Source organism: Eriocheir sinensis, chromosome 13 (genome assembly GCF_024679095.1).
Source record: "Eriocheir sinensis breed Jianghai 21 chromosome 13, ASM2467909v1, whole genome shotgun sequence".
Taxonomy (NCBI): domain Eukaryota; kingdom Metazoa; phylum Arthropoda; class Malacostraca; order Decapoda; family Varunidae; genus Eriocheir; species Eriocheir sinensis.
In genome coordinates this window covers 12,317,867-12,344,473 of record NC_066521.1, presented here as the reverse complement: position 1 = coordinate 12,344,473, position 26,607 = coordinate 12,317,867, and the positions used below count along the sequence as shown (strand labels likewise).

Below are 26,607 nucleotides of genomic sequence, written 5' to 3'. Positions count from 1 at the left end.
AAACACACACACGTTTAAATGTTGTGTGCGTTAGGTGTGTAAAGGAGTGTTTGAAGAGTACGTGCGTGCGTCCTACCCGAGTGTGCGTTTTTGTTTGATGCTGATACGGAGATTAGATTAAGTTTGTGAGGTTACCTGTTTGGGCTCACTAACTGGCCGGCGAGGCGAGAGAGCGGAGCGGCGTGGCAGTGCAGTGAACCCAAAGCCTGGAAACAACAACAAAACATTCACCAAAATATTAACGAGGCCTCTGCAAAGTGAAGAAGCCTGGCAACACGCTGGCGGTGGAGGACTTGAGGAAAAGAAAAGAGAAACGAAAAGCCGCTGTGTGAAAAGGGACATTAGTAAAGAAAGGAGGCGTGAACTGAACTTACTCGACACAGACAGTACTTCGCAAGGCACTGGAAAAGAAAAAACAGGAGAGGAGGAAACCATCTTGTATGAACGATCGCTGAAGGAAATTTTGCAGCTAAGGAGATAAACTAGAGGAGAGGGAACCAAAGCGTGTGTGTGTGTGTGAGTGGGACAGGAAGAAGAAAGGAAGGAGAGAAGGAAGGAGGGGGAGAAGGAGAGATAAAAGAAAGGAAAAGGGGAGAAAAGGAAGGAAGGAGGGAAGGAGAAAGAGAAGGGACGCTTTTGTGTGTGTGTGTGTGTGTGTGTGTGTGTGAGTCGCCGCCACAATGATAATCAAGGCTGTGTCGAGCGTGGTGAAGGTGAAGGTGGACCTCAAGCCGGTGGTGGACAACTTGGTCTTCAAACTACACTACCGTTACACTTACATCTTCTTCCTGGTGGCTACGGCGCTGGCCACCCTCTACGATGTCATTGGTGAGAGCACTTCTATTTGCATACTCTTTTTTTAACCTGTTCTTATTGCTCCTCCTCTTCTATCTATACTCTCTTCGATGTTATTGGTCAGATATTCTTTGTTTGGTCTCAGTGTTCTAATTTTTACCCCTTCTTAACGCTTCTCCTCTTCCACCTACTCCCATTCCTTCTCCTGTTCCATCTCCTATCCCTGTCTTCCTTTCCCTACCCCTTATCCCTATACGATGATGCTAGTGAGAGGTTCCTTGCTTGTACACTCTTTTTCCCTTTTCTTTTCGCTCCTCCTCTTCCATCTACTTCCTGCCCTTCTTCTCTCCTATTACTTTCTCTCTCTTCGATGCTTTTTGTGAGAGGGTCTTTGTTTACTCTTTTTCCTACTTCTTATCTCTCCTCCTCTTCCATCTACTACGTATCCTCTTCTCTTTTCCGGCTTATCTCTCCTCCATCTCTATCAGTTATGCCATTTTCCTCTCTCCTCCTCTATCTCTAACTCTTCAATGTTTGTCCGTACTCTATAGCATTCCATCTTCCTGCCTCACCACCTCTTCTCTCTACTCTACTACTTCCTTGCCGGCTCTTATGATTCCTTCAAGTCTTCGAGATTATACTGTTAATTTTAAGTTGGTGAGTTACTCCTCGGCCTATTCTTATCTCGTCTCCTTGGCCGGCTATTCTAAATTTCTCCTCCGTTATCTCCCTCACTTTTTTTTCCAGCTTGGATTATTTTTTTTTGTGAGCGAGAGTTGGAGCTTACTTTTTTTTCTTCTGTTCAGATTTCTCCTCTTCCTTCAACTCACCTGCCTTTCCCTTCTTCTTCTAGTTACAGTCAAAAGGCATCAGTGAACCTATGTGTCGGAGCATTATTCTCGCCAATTCGCCTCCTTTTCCTCCACCTCCTCTATTTTCCATATTCATAATTTTCTTATCATCTTTCTCCTTCCTCTTCCTGTCTATTTTCTCTCCCTCCTCTTTCACTTTTCTCCTTCCTCTTCCTAACTCTTCTTTCTCTTTTTTTCCCTTCCTCCTCCAGTCTCTTCGTTTTTAATTTCTCCTTCCTCTTCCTGTCTCTTTTTTCTTCTTTCACATTCCTCTTCCTGTCCCTTGTTTTCTCTTTTCTCCTTCCTCTTCCTGTCTCTCTCTTTTCCCCGTCCTCTTCCTTTCTGTTCTTCACTCCCTTTCTCTGAGCATGAAGGGGCCCATGAGTGCGTGCAGCGCCGCCTTAACGCACCTCTCCATCCCTCGTGGTCCTCTTTTCTTCTGCAGGTGAGAAGATCGACTGCCTGACGGATATAGACTCGGACTCGTACAAAGATGCCGTGAACAGCTACTGCTTCATCATGGGCACCTTCACCGTGGACCGCCTGCACAGCCTCAAGGAGGGCTCACAGGTGCCTCATCCCGGCGTGGGGCCACCTGAGGCTACGGACTCCATTACCTACCACACCTACTACCAGTGGGTGCCCTTCGTCCTCTTCGTGCAGGTAGGTTCAAGTGGGTGTGTGGGTCCGTGACATAACATGACTTACACGTATTGCTACAAGACATCCATCAACAGACCTTTACTATATAACACATAAGCTAAAATGGGTGTGGTATTTCGCTTCAACATTCCCCAGTCCTTGCTTCCTCGTAAATGTGTTAAATCGATATGGAAATCCGTGGCCCAGGGAAGGGCTTATCGTCACTACTAGTCTCCGGCAAGAGGTGTCAAGAGCCGGGAAGTCCAGTGGTGTAGGATTTTTTCTTATAGGACACACGCCTTTGCCTCTCCACCTTCCAAACTATTTCTTGCTTTGCTCTGCGTCTTTCTACGCTTACTGACCAATTGTTGCCTCGCCCTCCGCCTCTACCAATGTTGACCATTTTTTCCCTTGGCTCCCTCAGGGCGTGCTGTTCTACGTGCCGCACTGGCTCTGGAAGAAGTGGGAGGGCGGCCTCTTCAAGAGCATCATCCAGAATCTTTCCCTCAAGGACTACCTCGGCGATGAACTAAAAAACTACTTCGGGAAGAAGCAAGGGTAAGGAGAAGGCTCATCATTCTGTGATGCTTGAGTTTATAATCTGCATTAGTGCATTGTTATCCGTCTAAGGACGTAAATTAACAGTGACAGCGGCTCAGCATCACTCTTTTCTGCGTGTCCCAAGGTTCGAGACTCTGTCCAAGTACGTGACCCGCACGATGCACAGACACAGGATGTGGGCGTACCGCTACTTCTTCTGTGAGTTCCTCAATCTGGTGGTAGTGGTGGGCATGCTGTTCTTCACCGACTTGTTCCTCGGCGGCGAGTTCCTCAAATACGGCACCAAGGTGAGTAAAGCTGCATATCCTCACCGTTCTCCTCCTTCAAGTGCCAGTCAGTGCCTCTCGTCTTTGTAGCAGTATCATGAAATAAATACCTTCCTAGTCTTCTTCTCTTCCTCTGTCTACATGTACGCACACGTACACACCCACGCACACACTCTTCCTTCATGCAGGTGTTCGAGGTGGCTGGTCTGGACCCTGAGAACCGCACGGACCCGATGTCGTACGTGTTCCCGCGGATGGCCAAGTGCACCTTCCGGAGCTACGGCGCCTCGGGGACCATTCAGATCAGGGACGTGATGTGCCTCATCGCCACCAACATCATCAACGAAAAGGTGCGTGTGGGGCTATTCAGGGAGGGAGGGAGAGGATGGGGGGAGGGGAGGGGCTAAAGGACTACATCAACAGCTACGTTAACTTTATGGGAAAGGATGGTGTCAATCAGTCAAATTATCTCTCTATCCGCCTGTCTATCTACCAACCCCCTACCTTCCAACCTATCTACCGACAAATTTCTTCCTCCATTTTCCTGCATCTTCACCTTTGCGTATACCTGTACCATGGCCCCCCACACCTGTCTGCCTCTACCCCACGTTCACCTATATTCCTCCCTGCCCGTGTGGCGCCAGATCTACCTGTTCCTGTGGGTGTGGCTCGTGTTTCTCACCGCCCTCACCTCTGCCTGGATGCTCTACAGACTCTTCACCCTCATCCTGCCGCCCTTCAGGAACTTCCTCCTCATGGTGAGTTTTTCGTATAATATGAGTTTGTCTACCAGGGTCTGTTTGTTCTCTAGAGTTTGTTTGATTTTGAGTTGGTATTCCACACACACACACACACACACACACACGCACACACACACACACACACAAGAAAAAAAACTATTCCCTCACTCATTAATTTCACCTTTGCTTCCGTTCCTTTCTTCTTGACGCGACAGCAACTAACTGATTCCGCGAGCCAAGACCTCCTGCGCGAGATACTGCGATACACCAACGTCAGCGACTGGTTTCTGCTGTACAGCCTCGCCAAGAACATGGAGCGAAGCGTGTTCTCGGAGTTCGTTATCGAATTGCACAAGGAATTCTACCACTCAGACGACAAAGAAGCACTGAAGGAGGAGCTCAGAAGGGAAGACTCGGTGCCGGAGGAGAAGCCGAGCAGGGTGGCGTTGTATGCTTGAGAGAGAGAGAGAGAGAGAGAGAGAGAGATTGAACGTACCCGTCTCAGATTCGTATTGATATGATGCGTATTATTTTTCAACATTTCCCTCTTTTTTATTATTCTTTAACTCCTGCTCCTCCCATGCTCGAACAAGTACGGAGAGAGAGAGAGAGAGAGAGAGAGAGAGAGAGAGGAATGGCCCCGGCGCACACCCAAGCCTATGAGATATCAGTAAGAGCTTTCTGGGGTCACTGTACTACTTAACAATGGTCGTGCCTAAGGCCTCAGAGTTCAATAATCTGTAAGTGTTGTCTTTTTTTTTTTTCGTTCATACATATTTTTTATACTTTCAACTTTTATAACTTATTTTCCCTAATGTTATAAATAAAATACCTATGCTAGGCTACATTTGTTACTTGTTTATGAGTATCAAAAAGTAGGCTATTAAGTGACGCTTTCCCTGCTTCATTTCCGTACATTCCTTATTTATCATTTCGTCGCTTCATATGTATCCTCTGACTTGGGAATATATACTTTTTTTTCTAAAGTAACGGTCATTTCTAAAGTAACTTTTCATTCTCAGCTAGCCATCGTAACACATTGTCGTAAATATATTTTCTAAGAGCACGTATAAAGGGACCTTCCAAGTACAGGGATATAATTGATTTTCTTATCCTTTCACAGGCTCTAGCTTTTCACCTACAGTCTTGATATTACAGTATTTCGCACGTCTATATATTTGCAAAAATATGACAAACTGGTAGGCGAGCGATTTGATTAAAGACGTATGGCGCGCAGGGCTTTTAAATGCCATTTAAATTGCAATTTGCGGCAAAAATCTCATTGGACAAGAAGGAACAGGTATCCGGCTGCATTGGGAGTTTTTTTTTCTAAAATTTCAATATTTTACGAGTTCGAAGGTCCACTTAACTCCCACGCAATCAGATTGTATGCACTATTTTCTCTTTCACATCTAATGTTTTTACTGAACAAGCACATAACAGTGTAAGATAATGTGTTCTCCTGTTTACTCCTAATGATTAACTAACCATACGATAAACAGCATAAGGTAAGAATGTGTTCATTTCTACACCTGAGAATTCAATGATCACGTAATACACTGAAAGATAAGAATGTTTTTACAGCTTAAGGTTGACTGACATTACATAAATCAGCGTAAGATATTCAAGTTTCTCTTTGGACTATGCTGTAGCTTTATCACATTCCTGCCAGGGTGGGACAGGGGGCATGGGCGGAGCGACGAGAGACCCCATCAAGGTGGACACTTACTGGAGTGCTCGTCAGCGGCTGGCGCCCATGACACCTGCTCTTACAAGTGCATAATATCCTGGGTACAGGCGGGGATCAGGTGTCAAATGCTCCTAAACAGTTGAAAACGATGTAGAATGAGCGTATAATACATATCTAAAAAAAGAGTACGTTGAATGACAGCACAGTTACACATGACTTATTGGTAACAAAACTATAGATGACAAAATTTTATAAAACCATCTAAATAAAAAGTCAGAACCTGTAAATCTATCCCCAAATGCATTATTCACTCAAGAAAACAAGGTCAAGCATAAACACGCAGGAGGGTATTTCCTTCTAAGTATATAAAGAATCACAACCCCCCCAAAATAGAAAACAGTAACTTCTCAGTCGCACAGAAAAAAGAAAGAGATGCAGCCTAAATATCATAAAGTAATCTAAAATCCCTGGCATCAGTTTATAGCAGTAACTTAGAGTATGAAAAAAAAAAAAAAAAAAAAACATTGATATATAGCCTCTTAATGTTAGTCAATGGATGCAATTTCCGTTGCCATACTGAATCAGGCACGTTGTATCCCTCGCCTCCTGCAACCCCCAAACCTCCTCCTCAACCCCCGAATATCTTATCAACCCCCGCACCTCCTCCTCAACACCCCGAATATCTTATCAACCCCGCACCTCCTCCTCAACCCCCCGAATATCTTATCAACCCCCAATCCTCCTCCTTAACCCCCCGAATATCTTATCAACCCCCTGAATATCTTATCAACCCCTGCACCTCCTCCTCAACCCCCGAATATCTTATCAACCCCCGCACCTCCTCCTCAACACCCCGAATATCTTATCAACCCCTGCACCTCCTCCTCAACACCCCGAATATCTTATCAACCCCCGCACCTCCACCTCAACCCCCCCTAATATCTTATCAACCCCCGCACCTCCTCCTCAACCCCCCGAATATCTTATCAACCCCCGCACCTCCTCCTCAACACCCCGAATATCTTATCAACCCCCGCACCTCCTCCTCAACCCCCGAATATCTTATCAACCCCTGCAACTCCTACTCAACACCCCGAATATCTTATCAACCCCCGCACCTCCACCTCAACCCCCGAATATCTTATCAACCCCGCACCTCCTCCTCAACCCCTGAATATCTTATCAACCCCCGTACCTCCTCCTCAACCCCCCGAATATCTTATCAGCCCCCGCACCTCCTCCTCAACTCCCCGAATATCTTATCAACCCCGCACCTCCTCCTCAACCCCTGAATATCGTATCAACCCCCGCACCTCCTCCTCAACACCCCGAATATCTTATCAACCCCCGCACCTCCTCCTCAACACCCCGAATATCTTATCAACCCCCGCACCTCCTCCTCAACCCCCCGAATATCTTATCAACCCCCGTACCTCCACCTCAACCCCCGAATATCTTATCAACCGCACCTCCTCCTCAACCCTGAATATCTTATCAACCCCGCACCTCCTCCTTAACCCCTGAATATCTTATCAACCCTGCACCTCCTCCTCAACCCCTGAATATCTTATCAACCCCGTACCTCCACCTCAACCCCCGAATATCTTATCAACCCCCGCACCTCCTCCTCAACCCCCCGAATATCTTATCAACCCCCGCACCTCCTCCTCAACACCCCGAATATGTTATCAACCCTGAATATCTTATCAACCCCCGCACCTCCTCCTCAACACCCCGAATATCTTATCAACCCCCGCACCTCCTCCTCAACACCCCGAAAAACTTATCCACCCCCGAACCGCCACCTCAACCCCCCCTAATATCTTATCAACCCCCGCACCTCCTCCTCAACCCCCCGAATATCTTATCAACCCTGCACCTCCTCCTCAACACCCCTGAATATCTTATCAACCCCTGCACCTCCTCCTCAACCCCCTGAATATCTTATCAACCCCGCACCTCCTCCTCAACCCCTGAATATCTTATCAACCCCTGCACCTCCTCCTCAACCCCTGAATATCTTATCAACCCCTGCACCTCCTCCTCAACCCCTGAATATCTTATCAACCCCCGTACCTCCTCCTCAACACCCCTGAATATCTTATCAACCCCTGCACCTCCTCCTCAACCCCCTGAATATCTTATCAACCCTGCACCTCCTCCTCAACCCCTGAATATCTTATCAACCCCTGCACCTCCTCCTCAACCCCGAATATCTTATCAACCCCCGCACCTCCTCCTCAACACCCCGAATATCTTATCAACCCCCGCACCTCCTCCTTAACCCCTGAATATCTTATCAACCCCCGCACCTCCTCCTCAACACCCCGAATATCTTATCAACCCCCAATCCTCCTCCTTAACCCCCCGAATATCTTATCAACCCCCGCACCTCCTCCTTAACCCCCCGAATATCTTATCAACCCCCGCACCTCCTCCTTAACCCCCCGAATATCTTATCAACCCCCGCACCTCCTCCTCGAATATCTTATCAACCCTGCACCTCCTCCTCAACCCCCTGAATATCTAATCAACCCCGCACCTCCTCCTCAACCCCCCGAATATCTAATCAACCCCCGCACCTTCTCCTTAACCCCCCGAATATCTTATCAACCCCACCTCCTACTAAACCCCCCGAATATGTTATCAACCCCCGCACCTCCTCCTCAACCCCCCGAATATCTTATCAACCCCAGTACCTCCTCCTCAACCCCTGAATATCTTATCAACCCCCGCACCTCCTCCTCAACACCCCGACTATCTTATCAACCCCCGCATCTCCTCCTCAACACCCCGAATATCTTATCAACCCCCGCATCTCCTCCTCAACACCCCGAATTCCTCCTCAACCACCAAGACTTTCTCCTCAACACCCAGAACCTCGCAATCAATCTCAAGAACTTCATCCTCGTTCTCCACAAGCTACTCTTAACCCCACAAAACCTTAATTTTAGGGATACGCAACAAAATCCCACACGCTTGTATACCGATATGACAGCAAATTGTCCACATTAAGTCTGTTGTGGTGCGGCTCTCTGATGCTTACCCCCATGGCTAACTTCAGAGAGATTGGGCGGCAGTGACACCAGGCGCGGGTTGTACATCTATCTGCTGTGTGTGAACAGTTCCTAAACATGATGATGATGATGATGACTTTGAGTGTAAAATCCTTCTTACTGAGTTAGGTGAAGTTCGTCTCTCATTCTTCACTGGCCAAAGAAGGGAGAGAAAAAGTGATGACTATTTTTTTGCAGTTTCGTTCCTAATCACACAATAGGGAACGCCTAGGTCTAAGTGAAAATAAAGAAAAACTAGGATTATTATGACACTTAAGATTCCTCCTATGTTGTTCACTTTGTAAGGTTCGTTTCGTGTATGTATTATTTATAGTACAATGAAGATTTTGATAATATGGTTTGTTTATTATTACATACCTGTACTTTGAGATTAATTAACCCTCACCTGATTTTACTGAATATTAGTTCTTATCTTGGGTTTTTCTAAATATGAGAGAAACAGAGAATTATCATTACTATCTTTAACGTTGATTAGATAGCTTAAACGGTGCACAAAGACATTGACTACTGAGGAGAGAGAGAGAGAGAGAGAGAGAGAGAGAGAGAGAGAGAGTGTGTGTGTACTGGCGAAATTGAATGATAAAAAGATTTGGGTACACACCTTGGAGGTAGGATCCTATTATACCTCCATGGTACACACACACACACACACACACACACACACACACACACAGCGCTCTGGTAGCTCAGTCGGTTAAAACTGCACTGCCAGGCTTCACGGCCTGGCAGGCGGAGGTTCGAGCCCCGTTCAGGCCGGGATTTTTCCTCTGACAAGGAGTGGTTACTGTTCCCCCTTGAGCAAGGGGGATGGGGTGTGTGGTGTGCAAGGTCTGAGCAGTACCCAGAGATCGACTATAATGAGCCGCGCTCTCTAAGAGAGGGTACTGGCTGTGAATGACAAGTCCAGCTCGTGGTTAGGCCGTGGGTGAATTACACACACACGTAATGGCCCTATACCCTACTCACCTGATATCTCTCTCTCTCTCTCTCTTATTTGATGGATTGTTCCATTTTTTGTTTATTTCCTTATTTCCTCACTGGGCTGTATGATTTCTCTCTTGATTTATATTGATAATTAACAAAGGAGCGTATTGATTCTCTGCTTTAGTAGCGCTAAAGTTACCCTCAAGCTATATTCAGCATTAGTTATACATCTCGCTTATGTGGTTCAGCTCTGGCCACCTTACTGTGTAGAATGGTTATCAAGATGTGCAGAGGGTGTGCAGAGGAATCTGTGCAGAGGATGACAAAAAATATTCACGAGTTGAGAAACTAGCCATTTGAGGATAGACTTAGACTTTTAAATTTGCATTCTCTAGAAGGGTTCGAGGAGACTTGATCAAGGTTTATAAATATATGAAGAACTTTATTATGGATGACGTTAATAACGTTTTGGTGGTAGCCGGGTAGGGCACGTAGCGATGGGTTCAAGTTAGATAGATAAAGTCAGATTCAACAAAGACACAGGCAAAAACTGGTTCACCAAGAGAGTGGTGGGTGAGTGGAACAGGCTCGACAGTCATTTGATGAGTGCCAATTCATTCATGAATAGAGAGGTTAGGCTGGTTTGGGTTTACAGGAGCGGCCTTGTATAGACCTAGGAGTCTCTCGAAGACTCCTTATGATCTCATGTTCTTCATCTTCTTATGTTATTATGTTCTTTATAACTCATCCATCACTGTGTTTCTAGTTGCTAAGAGAGAGAGAGAGAGAGAGAGAGAGAGAGAGAGAGAGAGAGAGAGAGAGAGAGAGAGAGAGAGAGAGAGAGAGAGAGATGGTTTTATCTACGAATTTGGGTGCTCCCGTCCATGTAATGAGCAGATAAGGGACAAAGATGTAAAGAACTCGTGCCTCTCTTTTCGCAGTCAGTCGTCACCTTCGCCGGTTTGTGCCAGGTGCCCTTCCGTGTAGGAGAGAGAGAGAGAGAGAGAGAGAGAGAGAGAGAGAGAGAGAGAGAGAGAGAGAGAGAGAGAGAGAATATATATATATAAGGAAATAAGGAACCACAGCATGTTATGAACACTATAAAAGAAAAGAAAGAAACGTGAGTGAAAGACAGAAAACCAAAGAAAATTCCTCAGACACTAGAACCTAAAAAGTGAATGTGAAACGATCAGAAAAACACGAAAATGAACGCTAGAAAAGTGAAAAAGAAAGAAAAAGACGTGGACAAAAGATAGAAAAGTAAAGAAAATATCTCAGAAATAGAAAACGATTAGAAAAAAAGTAACTATACGAGAAGGGCAAAACTAAATCACGCCTGAAAAAAAAAATATGAACACACGAAATCAAGCATCCTTCATATACTATCAACGTCTTCCTTTATCAGCTTATTTTTAGATGAAGTCAAGTGACAAAATCCGCCTTATCTTCTTTACGGTAATATAGTGTTTCAAGCTTCATTGGTACATAAGAAGTGTCGGTGTTTGTGTGTGTGGTGAGTAGCAGAACGAGTCATTGCTATGCAGGATGGATCTCGACAAAAACAACAACATTTAGTGACAACAGCAGTGAAGGAAAACAGCAGCACTACCAACGAGAGTAGCAACAAGTGATGAAAACCGGCGATGTGAAGCGTCCTCGTGTTAATCGCAAGGAAGTAACATTATTGTACAACACAAACAGAAGAAAGAAAAGGTCAACAAATAAATAACACTCATAAGTAACATACAACAATAAACAACAATTACAATCACACAAGCTAAAGAAAAGTGGATAGGCTAGAAAACCCGTAACAAGTAGACCAATCATATATCAAAGAAAGGAAATAGACGGGGAGGAAAAGTTAATACAATCATAACCTAACCTAACGAGGAGGAGGAGACAGTAAAGCATCGCAGCGGTAAAGCTTCATCAGCCACAATGTCGGTCAGTGCCTTCGCTAAGATCAAGGTGAAGGTGGACGTGAAGCCGGTGGTGGAGGGCTTCGTGTTCCGCCTCCACTACCGCTACACCTACCTCTTCTTCATGATCGCCACCCTCCTCAGCTCGCTCTACGGCCTTGTGGGTAAGTGTGACACGCTTTAGGCTATTCTCTATTATGGCTTTATGGGTTTGTATGATATGAGTCTCAGAGAATAAACAGATATAATAAAAAAATATAAAAAATAGGAAGATATGCCAGCTCTCTCTCATCTCAATTCTAGGTTTCCGAATCACACATTTATCAGCCAGTAAAGGAGAATGAACACCTGCGATACGACAGATACAGTTTATAAAAGGCAAGATAAATTCATGGATAATGAGGTTAGGTTAGGTGGGGTTAGGTTTACAGGAGTTGCCTTGTATAGGCCTACCAGACTCTTGTAGACTCCTTATGTTCTAACGTTCTAAGGTAAAGACAAACAATTATCCCATACGATAATAAGAAGAAATACTTTTGTTTTCTACTTGTTTTTCATAGAAATGAATATAAAACTCGAAAACAAATATCAAAACAGGTAGCATACTTGACTTAGAGAAAAAAATAATAACGAATAGTTAAACGTACACACTGCCCACCTTGCTAGTTTGTTTCAAGATCATTATATGATAAAAAAATAATAACAATGATAATGATAAAACAGTATCAATAGCAGTAGGTGTCAAATCAATATCAGTGCTTTCCGGTGATAATGATAGTGTTAGTGATGATAATGAATAAAGAATCTATGGAGTTGGATGATGATGGTGAGGAAGGATGACTAACTAGAATAAAAAGGTAAATAATAAGAATAATGATAATGGTAATGATAGGGATGATAATAATGGTGATAAAGTATGATAAACTAAAGGAAAACGGTAAAACAAAAAAAAGTATGCTAATGATAGGAAGATCGATATCAAAATTATCATGATGAGAGGAAGGCGGAAATAACAACAACGATAATGACGGGGAAAGGAAAGAACAGAAAATGGAGTGTGATATTATGCATGTGGCAATGATGATGAAAGGCAAGGAAGTAAAAAGAAAAGTGGTACTGCCTTCGATAATGAGGGTGACTAATGATAATGCAAAAATTAACCTGCCAACGATGCAAATAGATTTATTTAACAATATCATCGACAATTCAAAGCCGCAGAACAATAGTTATACTGCCAGAAACTAACATAAATAACACGAGAAAGAACCAGGTAGCCGAAACCGGAATATGAGTAAAACAACTATAACAAAAAGTAAAGGGAGTGATAATTTGAAGAGCAGAACTTGGCTGTTTCGTTTTGCAAGTAGTAATCGGTTCAAGGACGTAACCAAACCCGTCCAAAGATACGTAGCCTATGCCTCTATTTCATTCCTTCAAATAGCAAACAAAATCTAACCTAACAATGTTTGAATTTACTGGTAATTCTTCGTTTTAGTTCCCTCTAAGTTTTCGATAGCAGGTAATTTTCCACAACTTTTAGAGTATAAATCACCTCAACACACAACATGACCTAATGGAAACGTGATATTTTTACTGCTGAAACAAAGGTAAATAATATTATATAGAATTACACCCAATTCAAGATCGCGGAGCAAAGCCACCACCGAAAACACATCCTGTCCACATTTTCTTAAAGGTACTAACAGGACCCCACGTAAACCTAACGAACAGTATTAACTATTAGTATATTATAGTAATCTATCCCCCCAGTAACTTATCACCGCGAAAATAGAACCAATCGACCCGAGAACAAGGCTTGAATTCTCAGAAGCCTTCGGATCTCACAAATATTTCTGAAGGCCACATAAGGGATTAGCCTAGTCGGGTTCTCATGAGAGTTCTTCACATTCATTTTGCAAAGCCTCGTCACATTTTAGGCTCATTAAACTACTCATGGAAATACCCAGACCGGAGCGGAAGTGGCGAGCGCTCAGTATTGATTCGGAGATACACCATTTTATTAGCTTATCAGATCTTTACTTTTTGCATTTATCTCGAAATAACACGTGTCCCAGTGGCTCTGATGTGTGCCGAGATGGTTTCTATTCTCAACACTGTGAAAAATTGCCGGATAATATTAAATTCATGGTACCCATCTCGCCCGAGGTAAAACTTACATCATGTTGTATGTTGGTCTCTGAATGCAGTGATGTAACTGATAATTGATCTAATACTAGACTTCAATATAATGATGTAAAAAAAACATTGATGAGTATAGCCTAGTACATCGCATTTGGGTAGGGGGGGGGGGGAGATTAGGTTAGGTTTGGTAGGTTTCGTAAGGTTAAAATTAATCCAGTCAGGTTGGGTTAGATTTAGCTTGGTAAGATTTGTTATGTTAAACTGTTTACGATAAATACGTACCAGTATGTACAGTACATGTAATATGCTTCGCGCTGCGCCGCTATCACTGGCGGTGGAGTAGGCTACGGTAATCCCCTCATTACCTCCTAGCGAACACTTACAGAGGTTGACCCAATTTACAAACAGCCAAGTCCTTCAAATACAGTATCCCCTACATAGCACACCTTGGCACTCACCCGAAAAAGCAGCATGTCACTTCTTCAGTCCTTTTCCAGTCGAGACAGAAAACAAAGACGATTTGCACTCCTTCCTCAGAACACGAAACAAGGGGAGATCCGTAAGTACTCTTCACTTTACACTATAACTCCTCTCCACTGCCATTCATCACCTCTCCATAATCTCGTAAGTCCTCTACATGCATGACAGAACATTTATGACCTTCACTATTACCGTAAAACACGAATAATATGAAAAACCCTCCCCAGAATACGAAACAAAGGGAGAATCTTCAATACTCTCTTCACTTTACAATAACAGTACTCTTCACTGCTATGTATGACCACTTCAGACTCTCATAGCTCCTCTGCGTGCGTGACAGATCATTTATCACCTTCAATATGGACGGAAAACATGAATGATATGAGAGGAATTCACCGCGCGTGCCCTTGTTTACACTTGATAGCGACCAACTGACCTCAGTGACCTGTGCATTTTGTTGACAAGTTGAATGATTTGCGCAGGGCCGAAATTGGGCTTCACTGAGGGAAGGTTTTATCGTTATATATTTGATTTTCTCTTACAGGATATAGTTAACTCTTATACTGCTTTCGGGTTTTGGTTAATGAACTAGTTAAAGAGAGAGACAAGTAGAACAAACAGACAGATTGTTTATAAACTTCCAACTAATGCAGTCTCCCTCTCTCTCTCTCTCTCTCCATGGCGGCAGGCAAGAAGATCGACTGCATGACCGGTATTAGCTCAGATTCCTTCAACAACGTGGTCAACAGCTACTGCTTCATCATGGGCACCTTTACCGTGGACCGCCTGCACAGCCTCAAGGTGGGCTCACAGGTGCCTCACCCCGGCGTGGGGCCACCTGAGACTACGGACTCCATCACCTACCACACCTACTACCAGTGGGTGCCCTTCGTCCTCTTCATGCAGGTAGGAAGAACCTATACGTGGTCAAAGGTGAGGGAATGAGCAATACTGATGTCCATATTCTTAAACGTATCTGGTTTCCATTACGACTATTTCTCAAGGCCACAGAGAAGTTTAGCCTGGTTTTCATTGGCGATTCTTCCCGCTCAAGGTGCTGAAGTCAGGTAAAACTTTCGCTAGGATCACAAAACAGGCCATGAAAATCCCAGGAACTTCTACGAGAGGCTTTTCAAAAAGGCAGTTTGAGGTACCGATACGTTTATCACCGATACATTTATCACCTTCAATATGAACAGAAAACATGAATGATATGAGAGGAATTCACCGCGCATGCCTTTGTTTACACTTGATACGGGCAGAAATTTTATATTACTAGGTTCCTTTTTTTGTCCCTTTCTGCAGGCAGGTAGTGGACATAGGTGAGTAATTTGGGTATAATTATTGGTGGTAAGTGATTGTACTATCAAGCATAACATAATGGTACTCTTTTTTTTATTTATCCACGTAGGTTGTTCACACAGGTGAGTAAATATGGGTTCATAGGTGTCAGGGGGTTGGTGAGGGAGGCCTGGAAGGGGTATTGGTAGGCAAGGAGTACTCACCTTTGCCTGCCTCCATAGGGGCTGCTGTTCTACGCGCCTCACCTGCTCTGGAAGCGGTGGGAGGGCGGCCTCTTCAGGCAGCTCGTCCAGAACCTCTCCGTCAGGGACTACCTCGGCTCAAACCTCAGCAACTACTTCAACAGGAAGCAGATGTAAGTCCTTCGTCCACTAAGATCTTGCGTCCCAGTCCCTCGGTTACCTGTCAACACATTTGCACACAGCAGTTTGTCTTCACACCTTTACACACGCGTTAGCGCTTTTAGTTTCCAAATTCAATAACTATTTTAACAGAATGGAAGTATGAACCTTGTCTCCATCCTGCCACACAGTTTATTAGGTTCCTCACCTGCACCCCCCCACCCACCCCTCACACACACACACACACACACACACACACACACACACACAGAATCACCATGCATTATATCGCCACGGTTCATCCAGGATCGACATTCTGTCCAAGTACGTGAGCCACACGATGCGTGGGCACAGGGCGTGGGCGTACCGCTTCTTCTTCTGTGAGTTCCTCAACCTGGTGGTGGTGGTGGGCATGCTGTTCTTCACCGACTGGTTCCTCGGCGGCGAGTTCCTCAAATACGGCACCAGCGTGAGTCTTTCCTTAGTCCAGCCTTCCCTCTGTATCACTGAAGTGTCACAAAGTACCTCTCTTCGTTGCATTAGTATCGTGAAGACATACCCTCCTATTGTAGTGTCCTTCTCTTCCTCCTGAACACGCAGCCACCCTCTCTCCGGCCCAGGTGTTCGAAGTGGCTCGTCTGGACCCCGAGAACCGCACGGACCCGATGTCATACGTGTTCCCGCGGATGGCCAAGTGCACCTTCCAGAGCTTCGGCGCCTCGGGGACCATTCAGATCAGGGACGTGATGTGCCTCATCGCCACCAACATCATCAACGAAAAGGTGATTGCCGGGCTTTGAGTGGGAGCAGGAAGGGAAGGAAGGCAAGGGTGGTGGCACGAATGAGCTATATATGGAGCAATGTCAGCTTTGGTTCCCATGATGCAAGGTTCTTGGGAGGTGGTTAAGATTTATTGTCAAAAAGAGAAGAAGCGTCTCGGGCCTTTATCTTGAGTCCCTCCGTCTCTTACCGTGTGTTCCTCCCTCCCTGCCCGTGCGGCGCCAGATCTACCTGTTCCTGTGGGTGTGGCTCGTGTTCCTCACCGCTTTCACCTCCGCCTGGATTCTCTACCGAATCCTCACCCTCATCCTGCCGCCCCTCAGACTCCGCATCCTTCAGGTGGGTGAGACGATACCACACACCACGACGCAAGACCTTGCAAACAAATATCCAAACCAATCCCTTCTCTGCCAGTTTTTAGCGGCTTGTTAACATTCTCTTTTCGACACACTCACCGTCTCTTCCTCTCCTCTGTTTGTCTTAGCGTTTCAGCATCGTTTCAACGATAAACCGAAGTTATAGCACACACTCCTAAAATAAACAAAGCCATCTTAACTACACTAACTTTCAATCTATAATTTAAGCATCGTTTCGAAAGGAAACAAAAGCCTTGGCATCCTCTCTACTTCGATTCGCCACAGGCTCAAGGATCACAGTGACGTGTCTGAGCACCAAGGTCACGCGCAGCTCTAACATAATGCTCCTCAACCTTTACCTTACCCCTTCCCTCTCCAGGCCCGCGTGCTCCCGTCTGTGAGGCAAGAGGTGAAGGCTGTAGTGAGCTGGGCCTCCGTGAGCGACTGGTTCCTCCTCGTCAGTCTCGCCAAGAACATGGAGCGGAGCGTCTTCTCAGAGTTCATCAAGGACTTCGCGGACACACATAACTCCCGACCTTACTCCCCCGCCCCGACGCCCACCGATGACCTCGAGAAGTCGCCGCTCTAGTTTTAGGAGCTTGTAGGAGACGCCGTGCCTAGAAATCTTCACTTTTTTTTTTCTTTTACTTCCCAATGCGACGGAGATGAGCACCGCAGCCACGCGCAGCTATGGCATATGCAGCCAACTTTACCTTACCTTACTTTTTCTGCTACTTCTATTTCTACAGCTTCATTTTCTTCTTCCTTACTTGCAGCGTTTTTTTTCTTCTGCGTTTTCTTATTCTTCTTTTTCGTTTTCATTCTCAGTATTTTTGTTTTCTTCTATTTCTTCTTCTTTTTCTACTTCTTCTTTTTCTTCTTCTTCTTCTTCTTCTTCTTCTTCTTCTTCTTCTCCTCCTATTTCTTCTTCTTTTTCATCATCCTGCATTCCTTTTCTTCTTTTCTGCCGTCTTTTTCTTGTGGCTTATCCCACTTTACTTTCTCCTTTACTTAAGCACATTGTGATACTCTCATAGTCAGTGATGTTACTTTGAGGGATAATAAAAATATGGTTAACGGTACATTTGATTTATTGTTTTGTAATTGTGTGTTATAATATAGAATGATGAGTCTTCCAGTTTATCGTTTTCATTGTCCATTTATCACAGTAACACGTATATAAAAAGTGTTAAGTATAGTGACAAGCCATGCATTCTCAGACACCTTCGGCTCTCAACAATAAATATTTACAAAGGTCACAAAACAGATTAGTTAGCCCGGTAGCTGCTGGGATCATGTTTCTTAAAGGCGAGAAAAATGAGAAAAAAATCATCACTCACGCAAACCATTCCATGATATATATCAACGCATTTGTGATCAGTTTATGCATCATCTATTTTTTGGGGTTTATATCATAGCAAAAATTTGGGCCGTCGCTGGTACACGGTAAAGCCACAAATTTGGCCCGTCGCTGCTACCGGGTTAAGTTCTCATGAGTGATTTTTTTCTACATTCATGGTGCAGCAGAAGCCTTGTCAAACTACCGCTAGGCTCATAAAACTATCAATGGAAATACTAACACAACCTCTACGAAAGTCTTATCACATGTGGGTGGGTGTGCCCCGATATAAGTTTGAGAATATGAGGCAATGACAGACGGATATTGGTCCATAGTTTAATTGATAACTCTGGAAATATATAATCGTTTTTCTGTCATCACCTGTCTCGGCGATAACACGGCGTCCTCGATAATGGTTTCTTTATTAATCACACTATCTCACCATTATCACTACTCTTTGGACTCCACTATCACCAATCGACACCACAATGAGTACGAAGAGGGAAGAAAACGACAGAGGACAATAAAGAATGGGCGGACACACACACACACACGCACACACACACACACACACACGAAGGTACAAGTTACACCCCAAAGACCTACCTACCTACCTAGCCATCCACCTACCTACCTATCTACCTACCTCTCACGTTACTAGTTTAAGCTTGTGTGTAAATAATCCTTTTCACACTGTTAAAATAAAGCTGGAATGCAAGTTATACCTCAAAGATCATAAAACTTTCACGTTGTTAAGCTCAAGCACAAGTTAAGCCGCCGTATGCCGCGCTTGTGTCCCTAACTCAATGTAACCTATCCATTACCTTCCTAATTCAAGGTAATCCATCACCTCCCCACCCTAAATCAAGGTAACCTATCCCTTACCTCCCTAACTTAAAGGTATCCTATCCTATATGTCCCTAACTCAAAGTAACTCGTCTCTAACTCAAGGTAATCCATTCTCTCTAAATCCCTAAGACCTCCTAAATCAAGGTAACCCATCCATCACCTGTAATACATCCTTTAACATCCCTAACTCAAGGTAATCCATCCTCTCTAAATCCCTAAAACCTCCTAAATCAAGGTAATCCATCCTCTCTAAATCCCTAAAACCTCCTAAATCAAGGTAACCCATCCTCTCTAAATCCCTAAAACCTCCTAAATCAAGGTAATCCATCCTCTCTAAATCCCTAAAACCTCCTAAATCAAGGTAATCCATCCTCTCTAAATCCCTAAAACCTCCTAAATCAAGGTAATCAATCCATCACCTCCCTAAGTCAAGGTAGTCCCTCACTCCCCCATACTCAAGGTCGGGTACAGGTTACGTTTCCTCGGCAGCGTATCCGCAGCTGAAGAGTTGTTGGAGAAGGGCCTGTAGGTGCCGTAGACGAGGGGGGCGGAGGGCTCGAGCACCTCCTCGGACGCATTGGTCACGCCCTCCAACAGCTTCCTGAAGTGCATCACCTCCAGGTTCTTGCCGATGCTGTTCAGGAGGCAAAAGTCCCCGATGTGCATGTGTCTGAGTGCCTGCTTCATCCTACCCGGCACAGTGGCACGGATGCGGATGCCCATGAGTTTTGTTCGTAGGGCGACGCTGCTGTAGACTGCCACGTGCCACAAGATCTGAAGGAAAAAAAAGTTTCGTTTAGTCGGCGCAACATTTGTGGTCATATGCCGGAGAGAGACAGAAAGGGAAGGAATTATAGAAGGGAACAGACCCCAGGAGACGGGACACAACACCCGACTAATACCTGGTACCCATTCACTGCTGGGTGGACAGGGGCGTAGGGTATCGGAAAAGCCGCCCAAATTTTTCCACTCCGCCCGGGAATCGAACCCGGGCTCTCTCGATTGTGAGCAGATCTGAAGGAGACGCGAAGCTGTTTAGCAGGTGGTGGTGGTGGTGATGGTGATGATGGTGGGAAGGGAAGTGGTGTTGGTAGTAGTGGTGATTTATTGGTGCATGGTATTAACTTCCTTCTCTTGTTGACATTGATAAGTTTAAAGTAAGAGTCAACACCCACCTGTTAACTCACCAGGCGTTGTTTTGGCACCTTCCCCCTTTTTTTTTACCTTTTATTCCTCTCCTTACTTTACTGTCACTCTTTATTTTTTTTCACATTCAGATCTGCTCATCAAAGGGACTCTTGTTTAGGTCTATGTAATTTTTTTGTTATCTTGATGTCCTTTCATGGGTCTCAATAATAATAATAATAATAATAATAATAATAATAATAATAATAATAATAATAATAATAATAATAATAATAAAAGTCCTTCTCGTATTAACTTCCTTATCTCTGCTACAAGAAGTCCCTCCCGTTTTAATTTCCTTTTCTCTGCTACAACAATTCTTTCTTCTAGTTTCAATTCCCTGCTTACCTCTGCTTTCCCTTACTTCCCTTACTTCCTTCTGTTTAATTCCCCTCATTTCCCTTGCTTCCCTTCTCTTCCCTCCTTTCCCCTTACTTGGAGGCAGGTGATGATGGTGAGTATGATGAACCAGACCCACATGAAGAGGTAGATCTTCTCATTGATGATGTTCTGCGGCAGGATACAGAAGGCGTCGTCCGTCTGGATCTCCCCCGTCATCCCGTAGCTGTAGAACAGACACTTGGCCATCCGCGGGAACACCTCCAGCATCCGGGAGTTTCTGTGCAGGTCGTCGGTGGAACGAAGCTGCTCGAACACCTGTGGGTTAACGGAGATTATTTTTTTTACCCATTTACCTGTCACTTCGCAGTCTCGTTCACTTCGTAGTCTCGTTAAGCTTTTCTGTTTAGTTTAGTTTTTTTTATAGTAAAGGAGGCAGCTCAAGGACAACAACAGCAAAAAAAAGGCAGCTTGCGAAGAGATACACAAATAGAAAAGACGTGCTAGTGAAGACACACACACACACACACACACACACACACACACACACGCACACAAAGATCGAAGTATTTGTCGAATCAGTAAACCAATCATAATAGACGAGTTAGAGCAAACAAACAAGCAATCACGCAGGAGTTAGATAGACAAGGAAGGATCTGGCAGCGTCCTACACACACACACACACACACACCTTGGTACCGTAGGACATGAAGGCGCCGCTGAAGAATTTGTCCATGAGGAACATCTGCATCACGACGTTGACCAGGTAAAGACACTCGCAGAGGAAGTGGCCCAGATAGTACTTCACGTTGAGGCCCCACGACTCACGCAAGTAACTACGCACAGGTGGGGGAACACAGGTAAACAGAGAGCGGATGGTTGAATTTTAGTCGTCAGTTAGTTTGTTAGTTAATTAGTTAGTTAGGCAGTTAGTGAGTGAATGAATGAATAAGTAAGTATTGTTTTTTTTTGTCGGTCGGTGTGTATATTATTCAGTTAATCGTTCACTTATTTACTTACTTACTTACTTACTTAGCTAAATATTTAACTGAATTGGTTAGTTGCAGAGTGAGTGAGTGAGTCAAATCAAGTATTGTTTTCGTCTTTTGTCGTTGAGTATCTTATTTATTTACTTTCTTACTCATTTATTTAGCTAGATACATCCTTGCTTAGTGTAGTTGTCAATTAGTGAGCTCCTAACATTAACGATTGTTTCCTCCGGTTCACTCAGTACATCGTTTTCTTTATCTGCTACTGTAAACACAATCCTTCCTTGGTCACTTTCGTTTTCTTTCTCTGACATTTTATCTGCCGCTAATAATTATCCTAAACTTGCTACTCTACTTGTCCTTAATTAATTGACTTCCCTTCTTTTCCCTTCTCTTTATTTTCGCTCATTTCCCTCACTTAATTTTCTTTATTTTCCCTCGCATCCCTTACTTTCCTTCTTTTTATCTTCCATTACTTCCTTTCTCTATACTTCCCCTTACATTCCTTCTCTTTATATCCTTCACTGCAATTTCTTCCTTCCTCTTTTTCCTCTTGCTTCCCTTCTCTTTAATTTCTCCTCATTTCCGTTCTTTTTTCACTTCTTTCCCCTTGTGCTTAACATAAATCTAGTTAATGCTCACTCTATCGTGTTACTTATCTGCTACTCTATCTGTACTTAACCTGAACCTTCCTCTCATCTGGTCTATAACACATAACACATAACACACATGACATAACCCATAACACAACTCCTAACACACCTAACACATAACTCTGAACACACATAGCATAACACATAACACACAACACACATAAGCACATAAGCACATGACACTCACTCGACCATGTTCTTGATCTTCTTGTCGGCGTCGTCATCGAAGAGCGAACGGTTGAGGTCCTGCAGAAGATGGTCCACCTGCTTCCCCTCTATCGTCTTCCACAGGTAATGCGGCAGGTAGAACAAGCCGGCCTGGGAGGGGGAGAGGAGTAGAAGGATGTAAGGCAAAGAAATAAAAAAAGGACACTGATGAGGTACTGAAAACAAAATTATAGAAGAAAAAAATGTATGATAAAATATGATTCACGTAAAACATTTGAAGAGAAACAGGAATAATAATTGATATTGTGTTTGAGGAAAGTAGAGAAGAATAAGTGAATGAAGAGAAGGATAACGAATGGAAACAAGGAGTGAAGAGGGACAGAAGGAGAAATAGGAGGATAAAAAAGTAAAGAATCTCTGGAAATTTGAAGAGAGAAAAAAATCAGAACTTGAAAATAAGGAAGAGACGATGACGAAATGGATGAGTGATGAATGAAAAAATGAGAGAGAAGGAATGGAGGATGAAGATGAAATGATAATGTGAGGGATAAGAAAGACAGCCGAAAAGCGGGAAAAAAAGGAAAACAAGAACAGGAGAACTTGATAGAGATGTGGTAAGGAAGAAAAGATGAAAACCCCAAAAAAGCAGAAAAAAAGAAAACAGAGGAAAAGGAGAATTTGAGAAAGTTGAATAAGAAACAGAAGATGAAAGCCAAAAGATGAAAAGAAGGAAGAAAAAGAAAAGAAAAAGAAGAAAAAACCCAAACATTAGAAAAGAGAGAAAACAAAACAGGAGAAAAAAGTAGAAAAAAAAAAAACAGTGAAAGCAGAATTTGAGAAAGTTGAAAAAGAAACAGAAGATGAAAGCCAAAAGGAAGAAAAATAAAAGAAAAAAAGAAAAAGAAGAAAAAAACAAACAGTAGAAAAAAGAGAAAACAAAACAGGAGAAAAAGAAAAAAATAAAGAAAAGAAGATGAATAACTGAATGAGGTGAAGTAGAAAAAAAAAGATAAAAAAAAAGAAGTATAGGGTATGAGTTTGGATCCCACATTACCTGTATGGCCAGAACTATCGGAACCCATTGGTAATAGGCGTGAACCGTCTTTTCGTGGAGCTCAGGATTGTAGGTTCCAAGTCCCTTTAAAGCTGAAGGAGGGAAGGACATAAGTTACTCTGCCCTTTGGTTATCGTTAATCTTTATCTACCTGTCTGGTATCTTTATCAACTTGTTTGCCTATATCACTCTCGTTCCGTTTATTTATCTACATATCTCTGTCTATTCATATGCTAGTATGTCTTTATTATGTTCATCTATCTGTATATCTATCTATCTGTCTATCTATCTATCTATCTATCAGTCTATCTACTTATCTATCTATCTACCTACCTATCAATCTATCTATCAATCCATCTGTCTCTCTATTTGTCTGTCTCTGTATCTATCTATCTACATTCATCAGTTTTTCTAACTTGCCAATATTACTTTCCTGTTTGTCTACCTATCTTTTTTTTTTTTTTTACAACAAAGGAGACAGCTCAAGGGCACAATAAAAAGTAAACAATAATACAAAAAAAGCCCGCTTCTCGCTGCTCACAAAAAGAATCCAAATTTCTGTCTCTGTTTCCGTCTCCATCTATCTATCTATCTATCTATCTACTCACTGTCAGTCGAGTTGATGGTGAATGTTGAGGTGATCCAGCAGAAGGTGTTGATGGGCTTCGGGGAGTCCGCGCCGTCATGGAGACACTGCATGCCGTCCCCCACGAAGTCCCCGGCCATGACCAGCGCCCCTGCCACCAGCAGGAAGATGGTGGTGCAGTGGTAGTGGAGCCATGCGGTGTAGCTGTCCACGAGGGTGCGGGAGTAGTTCACCTTCACCGCCGCCGCCAGGGCACCTACCACCTGCAGAAGGGCTCAGTTCAGTTGCTGGGGCGAAGTACAGCCTTCGTAACGACACTTCTATCACTATTTCTGTGTGTGTTCTGTTCCTGTAGTTTCATTTTCCTTTTTACAAATTTTATGTAGTACGTATTTCTTTTTTTGCTCTCAGTGTTCTCTTTACTGAATAGAAACTTTCCTATGACATCGTTTGTGTTTTCTTCATATGGCTGCGCGCTGTATATAATTCTATGCCAGGGCGCGATGGACCATTCCCAGGGTCGCCACTTCTTGAGATAGTTCACTGAATACTAGAAAGCGGAAGCTATGCGGATCTTAGTGCTGCTCAAGGTGTACATAAAGATGTCTGCCGGTCAGCTCAGGGCACGTATTCTCAGACGCTTTCGGCTCCCGCACCAAATGATTCCAAAGGCCACAAAGGAGATTAGCGCTTTTTTCACATTCATATTGCAGGAGCCTTTTCAAAGTATCATTGGGCTCATGAAACTACTCACAGAAATACCCACAATCTGTGCGACAGCACGTAGATGTGCAAGCCCAGGAATGTCTAAGAATATGGAACTAACGTTTAAAATAAAACTGTGCCACTGAAGGAAAAGTTTGTATACTGACCTGAATCACCATTGTCTGCCTCCTCCTGATGCTGTTACTTCTGCCGCTTCTGCTACTAAGACTGCTGCTGCTTCTTTTTCTGCTGCTGCTCTTGCTGCCTATACGCTCTCGATGCAGGCCCTTCAAGACTTGGGTGCCGCTCTGTCACGGCGAGACAAAGGAAAGGGAGCTTTTTATACTTGCATGTTTCCGTTGACTTCCATACGGTTCATTCAACATTAATTTAATTTGTTAAGCACACTGAACTGATACAAAACATTAATAAAAGGTACAAGATAGCCATTAGTTTTAAGTAGCTAACAAATAGCTAGTTGTCTGTCAGTTCACGGGGGACCTCAAAGTCACCATTAAGTCGTGTCCTGAGAGATCGGCAACTTTTCAGACACACCTCTCCGGATTGTACCAAATCAGGCAACCGTGTAAACGAAAGGAAACTGTGTACCCACTGCTGTGTATATTATTGATTGACATTTATTGTTTTATACTAAGTTACTTCCAGCACTGCCAAAAACTCAAGGATCTGTTTACGAGAGAGAAGAGGACAACTCATACTTCTCTGAATAAGGAAATGTCTGGTCACTGTTATGCACTCCAGGAACTTGTGATTAATTAAAAACAAAGAATTCACGTAATTTAAATTTTAGAATGCTTCCATGTTTCCAGCCGTTACCAAAATGCCTCACTCATTTCCAACATTACAAAAAAAAAATTGCTTATCGAACACACCACGATCACTGTCATGCACGAATATTGTTGATAACGATGAAGAGTAAAGTCACATCACCCACCAGGAGATGAGGAACGGTGTGGCGTGAGGTCGGCCGGACAGGTGGCGGCTCTGGTGGTGGCGGCGAGAGGCACTGCGCGTCAGCGGCGACACACTGGACGCAGCACGTCGGTTTCCTAAGGGTACCCGCTACCAAGAATCACGTCACCGCCACAAAAAGACAAAGAAAGTCTACTCAAACCATCTACTTGCCCTCTTTTCGAATGCTTTTGGACCTTTCAAATGTCCAAGATCTTGTAAATTGCTTTCAAATTCTACGGCTTTTTGTTTGGCGTGTTTTGCAGAAGGAACGAACGCTATGAAAGACTTTGGCTACTAGTTTACGTGTGTGCGTGATGGACGTTTGACGGAAAGAGAAGAGGAGGGGAGGGAGGGTAGTCGTCTGTCGTCACATCCTGAGATAGATATGGTCTTTCCCAAAAGTTTAAACTCCCTCTTTACTCCTCGTCTCCCCCTGCCCTGGCCCTCAGATACGGGGCCGTACTACAAGTCAAATCCGGAAAGTTTCGGATGCCTACAAAGATCAGTTTAGGGGCCGTACTACAAGTCCAATCCAAGAAGTTTCGGGTCCCTACAGAGTTCGGGATGAATAACTCTGTAACTTATCGGATTGGACTTGTAATACGGCCTACGGTGTTATCTGGATGGCTGGTGCCTGACGCGTAGTTGTAGCAATGAAGTAAACAACAGGAAAGGGTGACAGCTGTACAATCATTATCGTTGTTAACTGCGTATAGCTTCATAGACTCAGAGCCTGGAATTGTTCGTCACTCGTGTTTAACCACAAGATAAATTTTACCACAAAAATGAAAATATAGTACCACATAAAACCTGATTTTCAGCCAATGCTTGGAGAGAAATTAAACACTAAATGAAACACTCCCCGTGATAAAGGGAGTAAAATGAAAGGCAGAGAAGGG

At 43.8% G+C, this 26,607-nt stretch overlaps 2 protein-coding genes and 1 long non-coding RNA gene across 54 annotated transcripts; 1 reads left to right on the top strand and 2 right to left on the bottom strand.

Moving 5' to 3' along the window:
• Window positions 1–19,469, top strand: LOC126997811 (uncharacterized). The gene is made up of 14 exons (XM_050859023.1): window positions 1–828; window positions 2,092–2,309; window positions 2,713–2,846; window positions 2,974–3,136; window positions 3,304–3,465; window positions 3,760–3,873; window positions 4,071–4,310; window positions 11,440–11,629; window positions 14,776–14,993; window positions 15,611–15,744; window positions 16,037–16,199; window positions 16,351–16,512; window positions 16,736–16,849; window positions 17,246–19,469. Exons 1-14 carry the CDS (start codon window positions 681–683, stop codon window positions 17,453–17,455), a joined length of 2,370 nt encoding a protein of 789 aa, XP_050714980.1. The 5' UTR covers window positions 1–680; the 3' UTR covers window positions 17,456–19,469.
• On the bottom strand, window positions 4,603–8,953 carry LOC126997998 (uncharacterized). Of its 50 annotated transcripts, none has more exons than XR_007752586.1 (8): window positions 8,284–8,953; window positions 7,858–8,017; window positions 7,779–7,818; window positions 7,265–7,304; window positions 7,128–7,206; window positions 6,859–6,938; window positions 6,384–6,584; window positions 4,603–6,205 (listed from the first exon to the last, which is right to left on the bottom strand). It is a non-coding gene; the product is annotated as an uncharacterized LOC126997998 (long non-coding RNA). The 50 variants fall into 50 exon arrangements; XR_007752548.1 differs by having other exon boundaries at window positions 6,859–6,984; window positions 7,134–7,206; XR_007752550.1 differs by having other exon boundaries at window positions 6,859–6,978; window positions 7,167–7,206.
• Window positions 17,940–26,047, bottom strand: LOC126997997 (innexin shaking-B-like). Of its 3 annotated transcripts, XM_050859269.1 has the most exons (9): window positions 25,627–25,649; window positions 24,901–25,041; window positions 24,051–24,291; window positions 23,443–23,534; window positions 22,408–22,538; window positions 21,270–21,414; window positions 20,675–20,896; window positions 19,474–19,828; window positions 17,940–19,214 (listed from the first exon to the last, which is right to left on the bottom strand). In XM_050859269.1, exons 1-8 carry the CDS (start codon window positions 25,639–25,641, stop codon window positions 19,496–19,498), a joined length of 1,320 nt encoding a protein of 439 aa, XP_050715226.1. In that variant the 5' UTR covers window positions 25,642–25,649; the 3' UTR covers window positions 17,940–19,214; window positions 19,474–19,495. The 3 variants fall into 3 exon arrangements, with proteins under 3 accessions (XP_050715226.1, XP_050715227.1, XP_050715225.1); XM_050859270.1 differs by lacking the exon at window positions 25,627–25,649 and adding an exon at window positions 25,689–26,047 and having other exon boundaries at window positions 17,940–19,828; XM_050859268.1 differs by having other exon boundaries at window positions 17,940–19,828; window positions 25,627–25,648.
• Between the last annotated feature and the right edge of the window lie 560 nt (window positions 26,048–26,607).

Excerpts from the sequence above, each read along its gene's own strand:
- LOC126997811 (XM_050859023.1), top strand. The coding sequence starts at position 681 with ATGATAATCAAGGCTGTGTCGAGCGTGGTGAAGGTGAAGGTGGACCTC. Across the intron at positions 4,311-11,439 it reads GCAGGGTGGCGTTGTATGCT|GAGGAGACAGTAAAGCATCG; the intron begins TGAGAGAGAGAG and ends CCTAACGAGGAG. Across the intron at positions 16,850-17,245 it reads TCAGACTCCGCATCCTTCAG|GCCCGCGTGCTCCCGTCTGT; the intron begins GTGGGTGAGACG and ends TTCCCTCTCCAG.
- LOC126997997 (XM_050859269.1), bottom strand. Across the intron at positions 23,535-24,050 it reads CACCATCAACTCGACTGACA|CTTTAAAGGGACTTGGAACC; the intron begins GTGAGTAGATAG and ends TCCCTCCTTCAG. Across the intron at positions 22,539-23,442 it reads CGATAGTTCTGGCCATACAG|GCCGGCTTGTTCTACCTGCC; the intron begins GTAATGTGGGAT and ends TCCCCCTCCCAG.